The sequence below is a fragment of the Triticum urartu genome, chromosome 7 (assembly GCF_003073215.2).
Source record: "Triticum urartu cultivar G1812 chromosome 7, Tu2.1, whole genome shotgun sequence".
In the NCBI taxonomy this organism is placed as follows: Eukaryota; Viridiplantae; Streptophyta; class Magnoliopsida; order Poales; family Poaceae; genus Triticum; species Triticum urartu.
Window position 1 is genome coordinate 710509187 of NC_053028.1, and position 17975 is coordinate 710527161.

The window sequence follows — 17975 nt, forward strand, 5'->3', positions numbered from 1 at the left end:
TCTTCGCCGTCTTCCATCATAACCCCTATTTCTCCGTGCCTCGTCCAAACATTATAGTGTGGCATGAAACCCTTGTAAAGCAGGTGGGTGTGAAGGATTTTCCGGTCAGAGTAAGACTTCGTATTCCCACATATAGGGCATGGACAACACATAAAACCATTCTGCTTGTTTGCCTCAGCCACTTCGAGAAAATCATGCACGCCCTTAATGTACTCGGAGGTGTGTCTGTCACCGTACATCCATTGCCAGTTCATCTGCGTGCATTATATATAATTAATTGTGTCAAAAATCATTACAGAACATCATGAATAGATAATTAAGTGACCAAATTAATAAAAGTTCATCATCACATTAAAACCAAAGTACATACATCGTTCTCATCTAACAACATAAAGCTCTGCAGAGCATCTAAATTAATTAAACCATACATTGAAACTATGTAAAACATTTCAATGCAAAAACAAATGCGATCATAATCGCAACCAAGGTAACAACTGATCCAACGACATAATGATACCAAGCCTCGGTATGAATGGCATATTTTCTAGGGTCTTTTACATTTGTGTCCCTAACTCGAACCCACTAATCGGATTTGCCCCTAGTTTCGAAGCATGCTCAAATTTGCCCCTCTGCCGTTATGTGCCTACAGAAATGCCCTTCCGTGCCGTTTCCGTCTGGTCAAAGGGCTTTGACCGTTTTCCTGACGTTTAATGGACATTTTTGCCCCAAAATGCACATGCCACTTACAGGTGGGGCCTACCCCGGGAAAAATAACTCTCTTTCTCTCATCCCCTCTCTGACTTACACATGGACCCCACCAATATAAAAAAACTCTCTCCCACTCTCGGAATCTCTCTCTCCCTCTTGGCGGCTCGGCCGGTGGCCGGCGCCGGCGAGGGCCAGCGTGCCTGCGCCTGAGGACCACAGTGGCAGGCTCAGGGTGGTACGGCTGAGGGGGTGGAGCCGCCGCCCGCAGCTATCACCGGAGCTATCATCGGAACTAAATCCTGAGAGCGCGTGAGATCTTCTGCCGACGACGCCGTTGCTAGCCACCGCGTCCGGAGTCCAAATCGAGCAGCACGAGCATGTCCATGAGCTTTGGCGGGCGCCTCTCCTTCGTCCTGCGCAGTGGATCTGGCCTGGGGCTGCCCGTAGACGACGCCCGGGACGTCGAACTCCGCCATGGCCATTGCTCTTCCCGTCCTAAATTCGGCCGCTCTAAGCCATTCTTGACCTACCCGACCCCTGTTCCGTTGTCAAGGAAAGCAGGTGCCCCTACTCCGCTCTTCCCCCGCCCGATTCCGTGCCCGGAGCACCCTGACAGAATCCGGCCGCCATGACCAACCTTGGTTGGCTCGGTCGTGCACGCGCCCATCTATACCCTGCCGCTCCTAGTGAGCTTGGCGCGTCTCGCTCACCTTGCGTGCCTCGCGCAGTAGGTGCCGTCCTCCCACGGTCATCCTCCTCCCCTACGGCGAGCCGCCGGCGAGCGTAGGCGCTCGCGGCCGGGAACGCGTGGACCGGGGGTGTTTACCCTCATAGTGGGTCCCGTCGGGAAGAGATGGACGAGAGAGATTTTTTTTTGTTTTTTCCTGGGTAGGTCCCACCGGTAAGTGACTGACCCACGGGAGGGCTGAGTTGGCCTAGTTTTCCTTTTATTTTTTTAGAGGGGGTCCCGCATGTAAGTGTCACATGGATTCAGGGGCAAATTGTCCAACTAACGTCTAGAAAACGGTCAAAGCCCTTTGACCAGACGGTAACGGAGCGGAATGGCATTTCTATAAGTGCACATAACGGCGGAGGGGCATTTTTGAGTAGGCTTTCGAATTAGGGGTATATCTGATTAGGTGGTTCGAGTTAGGGACAGAAATGCAAAAGACCCTATTTTCTAATCTTTGTAATCTTCAAGCGCATTGCATCCATCTTGATCTTGTGATCATCGACGACATCCGCAACATGCAACTCCAATATCATCTTCCCCTCCTCAATTTTTCTTATTTTTTCCTTCAAGAAATTGTTTTCTTCTTCAACTAAATTTAACCTCTCGACAATAGGGTCGGTTGGAATTTCCGGTTCAACAACCTCCTAGATAAATAAAATCTATGTCACGTTGGTCGACATAATTTTCATAAACAATAAATGAACCAATAGTTATGAAAAGATAATATATACCACATCCGAATCATGGACAGGACGAGGGCCGACGGGGGAGGATACCAAAACCATCGCACTATATAAGATGCAATAATAAAAGTAAGAAAATAATACAAGTATCTATCTAAACATACAAGTAAGAATATTTTTCCTTTTAGAAAGAAGATAAGAACAAGAGCCTCACCACGGTGGTGCCGGCGATGAGATTGGCACGGGTGATCGGTGAAGACGGGGACGGGGCGTGACGGACCGCTAAACCTAGACAAATATTGAGGAAAATGGAGCTTGGAGGTTGAGCTTGGAGAGGAGAAAGCTTAAGTAGTGTGGCTCGGGCATTCCATCGAACACCTTGTGTGCATAGGAGGTGAGCTAGAGCACCACCAAGCCCTCTCCCCCTCGGCGGCCAGAAAAAACAGAGCAGTGTGCTCTGCTCTTACGCGAGGAGGTATATATAGGCACCTCATTTGTCCCGGTTGGTGACATGAACCGGGACTAAAGGGCAGCCTTTTGTCCCGGTTCAAGCCACCAACCGGGACCAATGGTGGTGGGCCAGGAGCGAGGCCCATTGCTCCTGGTTCGTCCCACCAACCAGGACTAAAAGGTCCAGACGAACCGGGACCAATGGCCCACGTGGCCCGGCCGGCCCCCGGGGCTCACGAACCGGGTCCAATGCCCCCATGGGTCCCGGTTCTGGACTGAACCAGGACTAATGTGCTGACCCGGCCTGGACCTTTGCCCCCTTTTCTACTAGTGCGGGTTGGCTGTCACCCACCATGTCGTCTCCGGCAAGATGGGCCGGACCAAGGACCCTCATCTCGGTTCACCAGTGGGGCACGTCGAGGCGGCCCATGGCGTATAAAAGTTAGGCCCCCGAAGACTTGACCTATACTCCAAGACATTAGAGGTCGTTTACAACCATTGTTGAGGAAATTGATAAATGGTAGCTGCTTGGTTGGCCGACGTGTATGGGATTAATAAGCTAATCAGCAAGTTAATCAATTAACCGGCCAATTTATCAGTTTATCAGCTACTCGGTGACCCTACGAGTAGGGATTAATTTGTATGTTAACTGGTTAACTGGAAAATTCTTGAACAAGGTTCACAACATGTTCCCTTCATAAGTAACCTACTAGATTGTGACCTAGACACCTGGTACCTATATAAACCAAGGTGTAGGGCTCGTAGACGAAAAAACAATCTTGCGGTAGATCACATGAACTTTGTACTCCATCACAAATCAAGAAAAGACAAGCATGACATAGGGTTTTATCTCTAAGAAGAGCCTGAACCTGAGTAAAAACCCGTGCCCCTATTACCATCGTATTAAGACTACTAGCTCAGGACCTCTTAACCGAGATCTGCCCGATTTTACTCTGTCCGTAATAATTTCAGAAAACTATTGCATAAGTACGTTTTCAATTATTGTTTGACGTGTTTGCTGCTTACATTTATGCATGGGTTTGAGTTTTCCATGTGATGTATATCTACCATGAGATTTTTGTCTTTCGTAAACTACATTTCTGCCAATGATGTGTGTGTGTGTGTGTGTGTGAATTTTACCTAGCCAGCAATCATTATCCGTAGTGTACATAACTATTAGCCAAAATTAATAAATGTCCTTGTTGTGGGCAACATTTGTTCAAATTCATATTCTAACAAATTTGCATTTTGCAGGGCTAATTCAAATCTGGGATTTTTTTTCTCCTTTCGGTTTATCAACAACACACACATCTATATCTATACCTACTATTAAAGGGAATAGGTATTATTGGTTTGGTTTAGTCCTTTTTGTTGATTTTCGTCTTAGGTACTTGTACGTTGATGGACAGTCTATGAGCTTCCATATAGACCGCGAAGTCCAGCTCTTCGATGTAACAATCAACGAGATATGCATCTTTCACGTTTACTAATCCCACTTTATTCTTTTATAATGATTCCCATCAGTAAATATATGAGCGGCCTCAGAAATCAACCAACAGACGGTTAAAACAAAGGAAAGCAACCCGCATGTTTAGGGCGAAATAGTTAACCGAATGAGCTAATTATAGGAAGGATTGTGGTCTTAAATAGAATATATAAACATATGTGGCTAATTAAAGATAGGGTTATGGGTAAATCGGTGGAATAATTAAAAGAAAGATTGTAAGCTTAATAAATATCCAATTGAAGGAGGATTTGAGGTTAAAAGGTAGGATAATTAAAATGAAGGATCCGTAGGCTTCAATGGAGGAGCTACTAAATTAGAAAAATGAGGGATTTGATTCCCGACTAAAACGGGTGAGGACGTCATGGTAATTAATGAAAGGATTATACTTAAATGAAATTAGTGAGAGATTATGCCCCGAAAAGAAAATATGAACGCAGCTAAATTGCATCCTATTTTTTATCTTCATTTTGTAGAAAGATGTTGTGTTGCTGCATGTTCTTTGTAGTGAATCTGGTGATGTGGCACATTATGATTGCACAAAACAACAACCCGTTGCAACGCACGGGCATATGTGCTAGTGTCTCAAAAATATGTTTGTGTGATCCAGGACAAAAGCTCACGTTGGCAAGTGTCTTCTTTTTTAGAAAAGGAGAAGGACCCCCGGCCTTTGCATCTGGACGATGCATGCAGCCACTTTATTAATTATTCTCACAAGACCTTACAAAGTCATAGAACAGTCAGACTAAAGCCAGCGCTAAGCAGCAACTGTCGCTACTCCTATCCAATTGATGAAGGGGCGCTGATATCCTGAGTCTAATACCAAACAGACATCGCAGCCAAACCTAAACATCTAAGACCTGAGGTCCCAACCAGGACATCTGTCGGGTATGGGGCACCTACCAGTCCGGCATACTCCTCAACCAGGACGTCTGCCGGGTATGAGGCCGCCGCAACCACCTACCACCAATCCATCTTCAGAGTTGTACTGTTGCATCTACCGTGCCAGGTCTCTCTGCCATCGACGCCACCAAGACGTCAAACATTTACATAAGCTTGTCCGTGTGTCATAGAATACATTTCACAAAAGTTTACCCTTTCCTCGCCATCTGTGTTTGCCAAATAATTACATGTGTTTTCTTCAGTGGAGCCGTGTGCAATGATATGTCAATCCCACACGTTGGTGCGAGCTAAACTATGTGTGATAGGGCTTGGCATCGCTTACGATTGCTATTGCCTAACTGTCTGCATCCTGACAACCTATCACACATGGTTATCCTGTAACGTGTGTGATGCACCTCCCCTATTGCGCACCGTCGCAAGGCGACGGTTCTTAACTGTATGTGCGATGAGGGTTTTTAACCGCGTGTGATGACCCAGTATGCATTAGTGTGGCCATCTAATGATACAAATTGGCGAAGGAAATCTTGACTAGGATGACAGGCGTGCTGAAATATTTACAAAAACACAGGATAATGCACTACCAGTCGTTTAGTGACTGTTCAGAAATAATAACACAGGATAGCTAGGATTCACACACACAAAGAACAATAGAAGTTCCATTACAGAGCGCATACAGTCTGCATATATATTGCAGATGGTTCAGTCTACTTTATTTTTCATAATGCGCCAAAGAAAAGTCACCATGCGCCCATGTAGTTCACCGCTCTTTTGGCTCCTTCGTGACTAGAAGTTCCTGTGCTTCTTTCACCAGAGAAGTGAGAGTACTATAAGGCTTCACTGTGCCATGATTGGCTTTGTCTAAAATCATAGAGCCCTCGAGACACGACGTGGTCTTGCAAACTTTGGACATATACTGTATAAAGATCTTCAAGAAATCTCCGTTGAGGCAGCTGTCATTGTGTTTCATGATTGATATAACCATCTTGCTGGCGTTCTTCATTATGCTCAGGCAACTTTCCATGGGTTCGCTATTTGTCGGTGCCATGACCATCTCCTTGAGCTTATTGCCAAAGCTAGAGGCAGAATCTCCAGGAGAAATTTTATCAATCAGTTGAGCCAAATTACGATCTTGGATGATCAATTTGTCAAATATCGCCGCAACAAGAGATAATAAAGCTGCCTGCACTTTCCTTGAATCGTTTTGCGGACGAGGGAATGTTTTGTTGTTACTGTTGTCATCATGCGCAGCACCAACTTGTTGGGCTTCTATGTCAGGGGTGCCTAGGAAAAGATAACTGTTGTTATCTGTTTCGTTTTCTGCCAATGGTGTCTCCTTCCCTTCCAACCCCAAAACAGTTAGTATCTCTCGAAGAACCTGTACCATTAAGAGAATGTTTAATTAATAATTTGATAGGGGGGGGGGGGAATAAAAATAGAACACAAAAAACAGTATCTGATAACCTTTGGCACTACATCCTCCAAGGTTTTTGTAAGTATGTTGAGATACTCATCATTCTCTTTGTAATGAATGTAGAGATGCTTCAGGATTTTAGCTGCAATAATTCGTTTTGTGTTGTTGTCCACAGCATGTAAAAGGAGGATATTACTGAGGTCATGGACAACATAATCATTTGCCTTCAGGATGATAGCAGCATCATTTTCACTTTGACTTAGCTTCACCAGGGCTTCACCTGCCAACTCTCTGATGGAGCAGGCTTTGCTAGCGTCAGTGAAGATGGAAGCGAGCATGACGATATAATTTCCTCTGCTTTGCTTGTTCACACCGCCGCTCAGAGAGTCCTCGTCCGTGTGTAGCTTCGTCAGGATCTCAATGCTTAATATGTGAAGCTGCTGTTCACCACATTGGCAACAATTGAGGATCCCTTCCATGCCGTGGATGGCTTCCTTGTTCCTTGATATTTGCTTACGCAGCTGGGCACCAGTCTCTCCCGGACCAGCCACGAGCCGGCACATGACCTTCAATGAAGCGGCTACAATGGTGGACCACCATGCGTCGTGGTCGAGAAGGTGGAGCAAGTCGGAGCACACTGGCGCCATGATCCTGGAGAGCACGCCCTGGGCGTTGCTTATGGCTCTGCAATTGTCCTCGTCGGCAGCGAGCTTGAGAAGGATAACGAAGCCTTTCTCCATGAGTTTCCTGTAGTCTTCTTGAAATTGCTGCCGAGGGATGTCGAGCAGCGAGCCTATGCGCTGGATCACTCGTGGAAATTGCATCAGAGGTGTCCTGCCGGCAAGGTGGGCCACTATGTTGGCGGCAACCCCCCTCACGGTCTCGCCGTGCGGGCTTGTGGAATCCAGCGCCTGCAGAAGTTTCTTGAGTACATGGCTAGAGGACGCCAAACTGATGAGCTGCGCTGTGAGCTCCTCGGCGTCCGCTGCTGTGACTGTGAGCGCTTTCTGCTTCTCTGGTGTGACTCCTAGCGCATGCTCCTCTGCTGCCAGAGCGTGCTTTAAGAGCTCCTCCTTTGCTTTGACCTCTGCATCGAGCACGTGTTCCAAGAGCATGTCCAGAATCCTTGCCCCCGAAAGGAAGCTTTCAGATGATTTGGACTCGATCATTCCCACAGCGTATGTAGCGAGGTTTCTTTCCTTGAAGAATGCTGGGTCCTTCTCGCACTCAGCCATGGTATCCCTCAAGTATTCATCCACCAAATTGACATCGTTCATCTTGTACGCTTCTGCCACATCCTTCACTAGGTCCTCTCGGGCGAAAGACGAGTAGAACCTGCAGTAACAGAAGGTTGGATTTTTACTCAGTGCAGTTTGCATAGCCTTGATGCGGTTATTGAGTCAATGAACTCCCCTTTATGGAAACAAAGACAAACGAGAAAAACCTGTAACAAAAGAGCAGTCCCTGCAACGTGGCCAGTGAGTACAAGACGATCAGAGCCGGCTGCAAGTTGTCAGCTTCTTGCTTCTTCTCAACTCCGTAATCACGTTCTATTAGACGCCACACCGAAATCCCGGCGCTCAGCAGTGGCCCACACACGTAGAGAGCCGCTAGAGGGCATACCACAATCGGGGCGAGCAGCAGGTGACATAACAACACAACACCTGCTAGCAGTCGGCTTAGCCAGGGGTCATTGATACCGTTTGGGTTCAGTGTGGCAAATATAGCACGGTAGAGTCCAACCACCGATTCCACGATATATTTTAACTTCCCCTTCAGATCGACATCAGCAGAGACCCTGGACATGTAACTTGCAATTTAAGCAGTGCATTATGTCAAGTGACAAGGAAAAAATTGTGTATGTGCTACCAGGCAAAATACTACCGACTTAACTTACAGAATACTCCATGCATCCGATTAAGTATTCTTTTGACCTTTTCTAAACATATCATTTTGTTTCTAAAACATATATGAAAATTTAGTTAATGTTCTTGACTTTCAGAATTCAAGGCAATGTTTAACTTTCAAACATTGCAATTTTTCTGCAATATATAAAACCTATATTACAATCTCACTTCCAAGTATCTATGTCGGTATTGAAAAAAGTTTAAATTTAGCTTATGTAAGTGCTTGACTGTCTGCATGGTTTATTTCAGTGGCCTATATTATGACCACACAAATTAATAATATGTTGGCTATATCCTTAGAGCAAATACAAATTTATAGGATATGGAAATAATCACATATATGTAGTATACAATATATAGCTGGATACCCACCTCTATCTATTATATACTAAAACGTATATATATACCATCTTTCAAGAACATACTCCCTCCGTCCGAAAATACTTGTCATCAAAATGAATAAAAAGGGATGTATCTAGAACTAAAATACGTCTAGATACATCCCCTTTTGTTCATTTTGATGACAAGTATTTCCGGACGGAGGGAGTAAGATACTAGAAAATCTTACTAAAAAAACCCAACCATTAATCCGGCAGACCTTTTAAACTCACTCTACTGATCACCTTTCTTTTTTGCGAAGTCACTCTACTTATCACCTTGACCGCATCTAATGAAACATCAACACATAACTCAATATGTGTAAGGCCCATCACATAAGGTTCAGCAAGGCCCAACACTGCACGAGGTATGTCCGAGTTCGTTATTGCATGGAGAGCTATTGATATGTGTAATTATTGCTTTTGTACAATTCCTACCTTTTATAAATTTTAAAGCAATAGACAAATTTAACACAAACCAATCAAGGTGTTTAGCTTCAAAAATATTTCGCCCATCACTTATTTGTGTGCGCTTAGAAATATTCCCTCTTAGCTATTTTTGCATATATGCCAACTTTCTCGTCGTCACCTAATTTAGCCTTGGCAATCAAGAGAGGACGCACATATATGCACCAAACGTGATGTTTGGAACCAAGCCTTTCTAAGAAAAAACTTCGTATTTCGATACTACGGTTTTCAATCTGATGATAATGAATACTACAGTTTACAAAAATGTCAATTTTGTTAAGTATTGCCAAAACATTGATGTGTTTGGCAAATAAAGTATGTAGCGATACATTTGACCACTAGTAGAGATGGCCTTTGTTGCATTTCTCTGCTGTTAAAAAGAGTCTCAACTTGATTTTTCCTACTACAAAAATACCACTGTTTTGTGGATACTATGATTTACAATACTAGTACAATTTTAACTGTAGCCAAACACATGAAAGTATTTGAGGCCATAGTTTTCCAAAGTGCTGCAGTATTCTTAAAATACTTTTCAACCAAACACGCCATAAATATTTTTGCAATTCAGGTGTTTCGGTAACTTTTAAAACATAATAAAATTTAACATGAACCCCACATGATGTCTACTTTCAAAAAGACTCCACTCATCAAGTATTTGTGCTCCTTTGAAAACATTCTCTTCTTGGTTGGCTATTTTTGCATGTAAAGCCCACTTTCTCATCCCCACCCCCTCCCCGCACCTCCATCTCATCCTATCGTTGACTATCAGGGGCGGACACACATGTGCACCCAGAAGGTTTTGCAATTCTTGTGCTACAGTAATAATTTAAGTATAAGTATAATTAGCATGAACCCCTCAAGGTGTTTACCTTCAAAAAAAATCTATCTATAACATATTTGCTCCCGTTTGAAAAGATTTCCTTCCTTTTTAGCAAGTTTTTCCTTCATGCCAAGTTTATCCCCCCCCCCCCCCGCGCGCGCGCGAATAATTAATGGCGGGCACACATAGATGTGCACCCAAATGTTTTGCAATTCCTGTGTTTCTAGTAACTTGTATGTTTACGCCAACTGATCAAATTCATCACGGGGAATTTACATAAAAAAAATTGCCAACCACCATGTATTTGTGCGCCTTTAATAACATTCCTTTCTTGCTTGGGTAGTTCTGTGTTTACGTCAACTTTCTCATCCTCCCCAGGAGTTGACCCTAATAGACACGCACCCAAGTGTTTGCACACCTTTTGAAATATTTCCTTATCATTTAGCTGTTTTTTCATGTATGCCAACTTTTCCAGCGTCTCCTAACTTATAAGACTGTCATATTCGGAAAGACATAGATGTGCACCCAAATTCTCTTGCAATATCTTTTCTCTATGTAGTGTTCATGTATAATGCCGACATACATCAATACTTGTATCTTGTCAATGTTATAAAGTAGGAGATACCCAAGTTAGCCTTTTTGAAGTAACTATTAATTGATCTTCCCTGACCGAGTAAGAATTTTGTGTTATTTTTTTAGTTGAGAAACTATGCGTTGCTTTATATGACTTGAGATCAAATGATTAAATTTGTAACTGGTTAAACTTTTTTAGCATTTTCTAATCAAACTGTAGACAACTATGATGAAGATCCTTGCAGGTTTCTCAGCATGAGAGGAATTTTTTTTTGACAGACATGTAATGACGAGACTTACCGAGGAGTTAGGACGAGGGTAATGGCTGTGAGAGACCAAAAGTCCTTCTTTTCCAGCTTGGTGACGAAGCCACCTAAGAGAACGACGGTGGTCCACGCAAGCACGAGGTAGCCCAGCCCCCTAACGGCCATCAACAAGTACGCCATGAACAGGGAATAGAAGTTGATATACTGTACTTCCATCCAGCGGAAGTCAGCTTCTCTCCCAGCCATCCGAACAGCCTGCTGAAAATTATAACTCATTGCTAATTAATTTGAACGTGCATGCAGCATGTTCATTTAAGTAAGAAGCAGAGCAACTGTTGTGCCAAACCAGGGGCTGACGCCATTGCAGCATGAATTCTGCAGAAACTAAGCAAAAAACTAAACCACAAAGTGTCTACTACCTCCGTCCCAAATTATAAGACGTTTTATTAGGCTATTTTAACCTGCCAAAATATCTTATAGTTTTGAACAGAGGAAGTACTTGTGCTCCGCTTGTAAACCATGGCTTCCCTTCCTGACCTCACGGAATCTATCTGCTCACTTCCTCAGTACAATGAATCCCAAAGATCTTGTGGTATTCGATACTAAACACGCCAACAGAATGCTCCTTAACAGCAAAGTACTGCTTAATGATGTTCATTGCACTTTTTGGTAAGGCAGGAGAAGGAAACTAAAAGGACAACGTCAACATGGAAGCGAGGTCACATGGAAGAGAGATTCCCCACAAAAAAAAACATGGAAGAGAGATCACATGCTCGGATCCATTCAAGGGGCCACGGACTCACCTACTGGACCAAGGTTGACGACGAAGAGTGCAAGAAGATGATGCCTGGGCGTCACCACAGATGAAGCGCAAGTCCTAGAAGATGCTGCAGCAAGGCGGAGAAAAATTCCATCATTTTACAGGGAAAAGCAGAAACGAGGTGGAGGACATCACTTCAAACCTTGGCAGGCAGAAACGAGGACTTGACCGAAGGGAAATGGAGTGGAGTGGAGTGAAGCGGGGCAATAAGGTGATCCGTGATCAGCTGGCATATGCACACACACACGCAGATAAAGGACAGGTGTAGTTAAGTAGAGATGTGCAATGGGCTGGGTGGAGGATCCGCGTGCGTGCGACACCTAGGACTAGGAGCATTGGCCCATGCCAGTAGGGTCCTTAAATAACATTTCCCTTCCAGTGCTCCAACATCAATGTCGTCTGCCCAACGCTCCAGCATAGGTCGAGCTTTGCTGGTCAGGGCCAGCCGTGCCTTCAATTCACACCACCATCCAGGTATCCAGCCAGCGTCCTGGCTAAGCCTGGTGCATTATTGAGCTTGAGCATGTCAAATGGACGGCGGTGATCTTTACAGCGTACATACGTGCTTGGTGTAACCTAAAGCACAAGGCCATTCTAAAGTAAAATAAATCCATTCCTGTCCCCTTTAGCACTGCTAGTTAAAAGAGTAGGCCTTGGAGTCACCACAGATCAAGCGCCAGAAGATGGCTGCAGCAAGGTGGAGGATAATGTCGTCATTTCACAGGGAAAAAGCAGAAGCGAGGAGGAAGGCAGAGCTCCAAACCTTGACATGCAGTGGCGGAGCTACATGGGGGCCAACCTGGGCCATGGCCCCCCCAAGCTCACAAGAAAACATGTAGATACTCCTTTGTGTTAGGCATATTTTCCATCAAAAATCAGCTAATATAGTTAAGTTTGCCCCCCCTCTAGCCCATGGCCCCCTCATAATTTTGGCTCAAGCTCCGCCACTGTTGACATGCATGGAAAATCATACACGAGGAGGAAGGCAGAACATCCAATTTAGCACAGAGACACACCACATGTATGATGGTTAAGTAGATCTACCTGTCCTGTGCTGGAGGATCAGCGCGTGACACTAGGACTAGGGGCATTGACCCACGCTGGTACAGCCCTTAAGTTACATTATTGAGCTGCGAGCGTCCTGGTTCAGCCTGGTGCATTATTGAGCTTGAGCGTGTCAAATGGATGGTGACCTTGACGCTGGTCATAGTGGGAATAACTTAGCTAGTAATAAAGCGCATTTTAAGACGACTTTACTTATGTGATATATGGTTAATAAGAATAAGTGTTTAGTGTAACATAATATGTTGCCGTAACATAATGCAACCCAAAGCAAAATGAGTCTATAATTTAATAAATTCAATCATCTATGATACTACTTCTACGCTACTTTGCACTATGAAGGTAGTAACATAGACTAGTGTCATAACAATGACTAGCCTTACATCGTGCACATGCGTGCTTGGCGTCACTTAAAGCACAAGGCCATTCCTCATTAAAATGAGTGCATTCCTCTCCCCTTTCATACTACTACTAGGTAAAAGCACACTGTACAACTTAGTTCTGGTTTTAGAAAAATGGATTCCAGATACAACATTGTTTGTATCACTTACCTAAACATGGTATTTATTTTTTTGTGAGGTCAATGAATAAGGATGGTGCTATAAGAAACATGTACACGGGAGAAGTCGACAAGGATAACATGGTGGTCGACATGGTGTGGCCTGCTTATTAGCAGAAGCGACCTCACCCTGCCAAAGCCATTATAGATATGAACGAAACGATCAGATCGTGTTCCCTTCCCTCAGAAACGAGATGAGCCAACACTACTCGAGAGGTGCCCAAGGGGCCCCACGTGGCCACCGCCGGCTGCGTGGTGGTTGTGGGGCTCTTCTAGGTGGGGCCCAGGACCTCCGGAAGTTTCTTAGCGTGAAACTTTTCTGTATTTTTGTTATAATTTTTTGAGCTCTATAAAACTGATTTTCCTGCAAAGTTCGAAAACAACATAAAACAACAACTGACATTGGGCACTGAATTATTAAGTTAGTACTGAAAATAATAAAATTGTGTACATAAACTCTGCCAAAATGATATAAATATAACATGAAACAGTGAAAAATTATAGATATGTTTAGGACGTATCAACATCCCAAGCTTAATATTTGCTCATCCTCGAGCAGGTAGATCATAACAACATACTTATTCATTATGAATGCTACTAACATGTATTATTATCAGTATGATGTAATTTAAGTACAAACTAAAAGAATTAAGATGCAATGCAATAGTCTTTAGTTGATAAAAAGCAGGTAATATCAATACAGAATAATAAAAAAGATATTGTTTGTCATGAATCAATGTGTCAACACAGAGTTCCTGAGCCAGGTTAGAAAACAGTGTCAATTATTAGTCTAGGAACTTTGTGTTTTTCTCATAGTCTACGACACATATAATCCTATTTCTAAGCACATCTAAATCTAAAACTAATCGAACATGTCCATCACGTTGTCCTTGCAGCAACGATCTTGGGCCTCAATGCAGCCCCTCCGGCGTACATGCACACGCTAGATCAATCCGTTGATCCAACCGGCATGACCTTCGCTACCGGTGGCGCCGGCGTGTTCTCGAAGAAGGTGCCAACTCTTGCCGCGCAGGTTAAGTCTTTCACAAGACTAATCAACAGCGGAATCATCTCGAAAGAGCAGCTTCGCCACTCCGTCGCGCTTGTCGCCATCTCCGGCAATGACTACATGAGCGGCGCCGATGTCAAGAACTCCTTCTTGAGTAGCTTCGAGGACGTAAGTAGTATCCGGACTCACACGTCCAACTTAAACACGAACCGCCCATCAATTTATGTTATTATCGATGTCAACCTTACTGATTAACTCTTCTTGCATGCAGATCGATACTTACATTGGGAACGTGACAACAGAGATTGTCAAGAACGTCGTGCAGATACAAAAGCTTGGTGTGAAAAAGATGCTAGTCAACAACATGCATCCCATTGGTTGCACGCCTTTGAGGACTAGTACGAACAACTACACCACATGTGACCTTCTTGCCAACTACGCCGCGTCCGTGCATAACAAAAATCTAAAGCATTGATGGGCAAAAAGAATAACGCCTACATGCTGGACCTGTACACCGCCTTCACCAACATCATCAATCATGCCCCAGGTAAGTACTTGCATATATCCATGCGTGAACGTGGTAAACTAAATCTGGTTTCTAGTGTATGAGCTTGATTCAACACGTGTTGGGACTATTTATACATACAATTTTCATGTGCATGCAGGTGAAGGGTCGGATCAGTCCAACAAGTTCAACAACAACCTGGCCCCATGTTGCGAGGGTTTCTATGATACAGGCTTCTGTGGACAGCAGGACGATACAGGGGAGCCCCTCTACGAATTATGCGAAAATCCAGACCAGCTCTTCTACTGGGACGAGGTGCATCCGACACATGCTGGGTGGAAAGCGGTGATGAAGGCGCTAGAACAACCTTTGAAGGAGTTCCTAGATCGGGCCTATGTTCCATGATGCCTTGTAGTTTGAAGACTCTCTAGATTAATTGCTAGCTAGTTGGTGCAATTTCTTATATATAGGTTAGCTCTATATATAGTATATAAGTATTTGGGAAGAAGCTTGCGAGTTTTTCTTTCACTGCCTAACTTTTAGTTTAGTACTAGTACTCTTTATATATGAAACATGGACCGGCTAATGGTTTATTCGCGTTAGAAAGTTATAGTCTTATGTATGGTGAATCTAGTGTGCATGCATGTACTTGAGCTCGTGGATAGTTACATGAAATGAGAAGAACGGAACAACACTACTTGGACGAGCACATTGGCACTATATAGTTCCTTTATTTTGCCGGTGGGAACTGTTCGACACTCGGCAAAGAGTTTGCCAAGTGCCCGTGTTCTGGCTCGGCAAATTTCTGTTTGCCTGAGAGGTGTATGCCGGGTGGCCTTTGCTTAGTGCAACTCTCGGGAAAGTCTACGCCCAGGGTTTTTGGCCCTTTGCCGAGTGTTTCTGGCACTTGGCGTATGTATCGATCCCAGTAGTGTATGTCCAGAACATAGGACTAGATGGCACGGTGTCAAAGGACTATCCCATTACGCAGAGCAAAAGGGGCCGGATATTAATAGGCTATACCAGCCTGAAACATCAATGGTGGGATCATACTTCTACCACTCTTCTCGGTTGGCAGTAAATTGTAAAGTAAAAACGCTCAGATGGAAAGCCATTGCTCGGGCGCTTGGATTATGGTATTAGGTTCATGTTCTTTTAGGGAAGGCCATTCTGCGATTAGGGGGTACGTTCGGCCCAACGGCAAGAATTTTTATTATTAGCTAAACAAAAGCTAGGTAGATAACTCATGATCCGCTCCAAACTCGACCATCCGCATCCCAGTAGCCGTGTGTCAACAGAATTAATTTACAGCAAGCTGCTAACAATTGCCCCTTCTTCATCTGGATGGAGTGCCGCTGTCGCAGATGTACTTTTTCGCTCAACCTTATGAGAAGCTGCGTCAACATTTATTTTGAACATGCCATGCTTTCTTGTTTGATCCACCTGCACCTGCTACTATCTGGGACGTTGGTTCTTTGCCCTGACTTTGCTGCATGTGCCGTGGCTGCCAACATAGACAGGAGAACCCGTTTCGTTTCTGGAGAAACACATCCTGATCCTGGTCGTTTCAAATGTTGCTTAGTGTGTGAGTTGACGGCAGGTGGGGTGAGGTCGCATCTACAAACAACCAGGCTCTTAAGGCATAGATGGTGTCGTGTGGTGTGATGTGACCTTAAGGCGTAGCACCCCTCTGATTTAAGAGCCACCACAGCCATCGTTTCATCAATTTGGAAGGCGCAATTCAAGTCAGCTTGACGAATCGCACCGTATTTTCATTAAGAACGTACGGACCTAGCTACCACTCTCTCCAATCCTACAATAAAGATACAAATTGGAAAAGAGTAGACAGTGTTCTGAAAATACATTGAGGCCGAGAACAAAATTATCTAAGATACTTTCTGAAAAAAAACAGAATCGATAAAATCTGTCATCTGATTTTTAAGATCTCGCCGGGAGCGTCTCATGAACCATTGATTTGACGCACAAATCTTAGAGCAGGGAGATCACCCATGTTTTTTTTACAATCGAAAAAACAGAGTGTTGTTGCGAACGCCTGGAACTCTCTTAGCCTGTCTCTCCTTTTTCCCACTGCAATAGGTTTGAATGGGGGCTTCCCTTTTTTGCACACCCTTTTCCCATTCTGATTTCTATTTTAAATTTTTAATTCCTGCAGTCTGTCTTATATAAACCTAATTGTCCTCGTTAAAAGTCAAACGTCAGCTGGTCTAGTGGCCATTTATGCGGCCGAATCGAGAAGGTTGTGTGTTCGATTGCTTAGGATTTTTTGCGTAGATAAATAAAATGCACCCGCAAAAGAAAAATGCAACAATGCTTTCCGAAGGAAAAAACAGTGCACGCGGGCTACCCACCACCTCAACCACTGAGGGTGGGCCCTCGCCATCTTGGCATACCACGCGTGCACGGGGGTACATCTGGATATGGTAGAAAGCACCGTATATGAATGAGAGGACAAGGTAGACGGTCATAAAACATGTATTTTGCAATTTTATGCACCAAACTGGCTGTACAAGTTCTAAGGCCCCAGGATTATTTATCTCTTTTCTTTAGTCTAAAATAAAAATAGAGTCGCACATTAAATTGTCTCACAAATTGTCTATAAGAATAGAGTCACACATTAAAACGTCTCACAAATTATCTCCAAGAATAGAGTCGCACAGAAAAACGTCTCACGAATCGTCTCTAAGTTAATTAAAATCAAATACTTATTTTATTGAAGGCTAATTACAATCAAAAGTTTGTGGTGTTCTGAAAACGTCGAGACGAATAAAAAATTGACCATATGAGATGTTTTTGTTGTAGTGGATGGACGGTGACAAGGAGTCGGTCAAGTCCGGCAACGGCGGAGCAAGAACGGCGAGAAGGTGAAGAAGGGCGGCAAGTCAGTATCAAGTGGTGGCGGAAAGGGCGTGCGTCCAACTTGAACTTTTGCTCGCCTCTACAAAGTTCGCTGGCTCCTCAACTCTGAGCAAACACAGTCCAGAGTACTCGAGCGTAACTGGCTTTGCGTACTTGTAGACTTTCTTGAGGGTCTTGTAGCGAAGAGGCCCAGAAGAATCCGTCGTGGCTTGCGAAGGGGGCGACACAAATTGTGTGGCGTCGATGCACCTGAGGAAGACCGTTGAGTCTTGGGCGTGGTAGATGCCGGAACCTTGGCATCCTCGTCGGCGGCGTAGTCGGCGTGACCCTCACCATCATT

General features: G+C 44.2%; 1 protein-coding gene and 1 pseudogene across 2 annotated transcripts; one reads left to right on the forward strand and one right to left on the reverse strand.

Annotated features, from left to right (window-relative positions):
- Positions 1–5553: 5553 nt before the first annotated feature.
- On the reverse strand, positions 5554–11857 carry LOC125522292. Of its 2 annotated transcripts, none has more exons than XM_048687365.1 (6): positions 11766–11857; positions 11607–11690; positions 10838–11058; positions 7837–8190; positions 6443–7727; positions 5554–6356 (listed from the first exon to the last, which is right to left on the reverse strand). In XM_048687365.1, exons 3-6 carry the CDS (start codon positions 11047–11049, stop codon positions 5739–5741), a joined length of 2469 nt encoding a protein of 822 aa, XP_048543322.1. In that variant the 5' UTR covers positions 11050–11058; positions 11607–11690; positions 11766–11857; the 3' UTR covers positions 5554–5738. The 2 variants fall into 2 exon arrangements, with proteins under 2 accessions (XP_048543322.1, XP_048543323.1); XM_048687366.1 differs by having other exon boundaries at positions 10838–11061.
- A 2357-nt stretch (positions 11858–14214) lies between these two features.
- Positions 14215–15291, forward strand: LOC125519578 (annotated as a pseudogene).
- The last annotated feature ends 2684 nt before the right edge of the window (positions 15292–17975 follow it).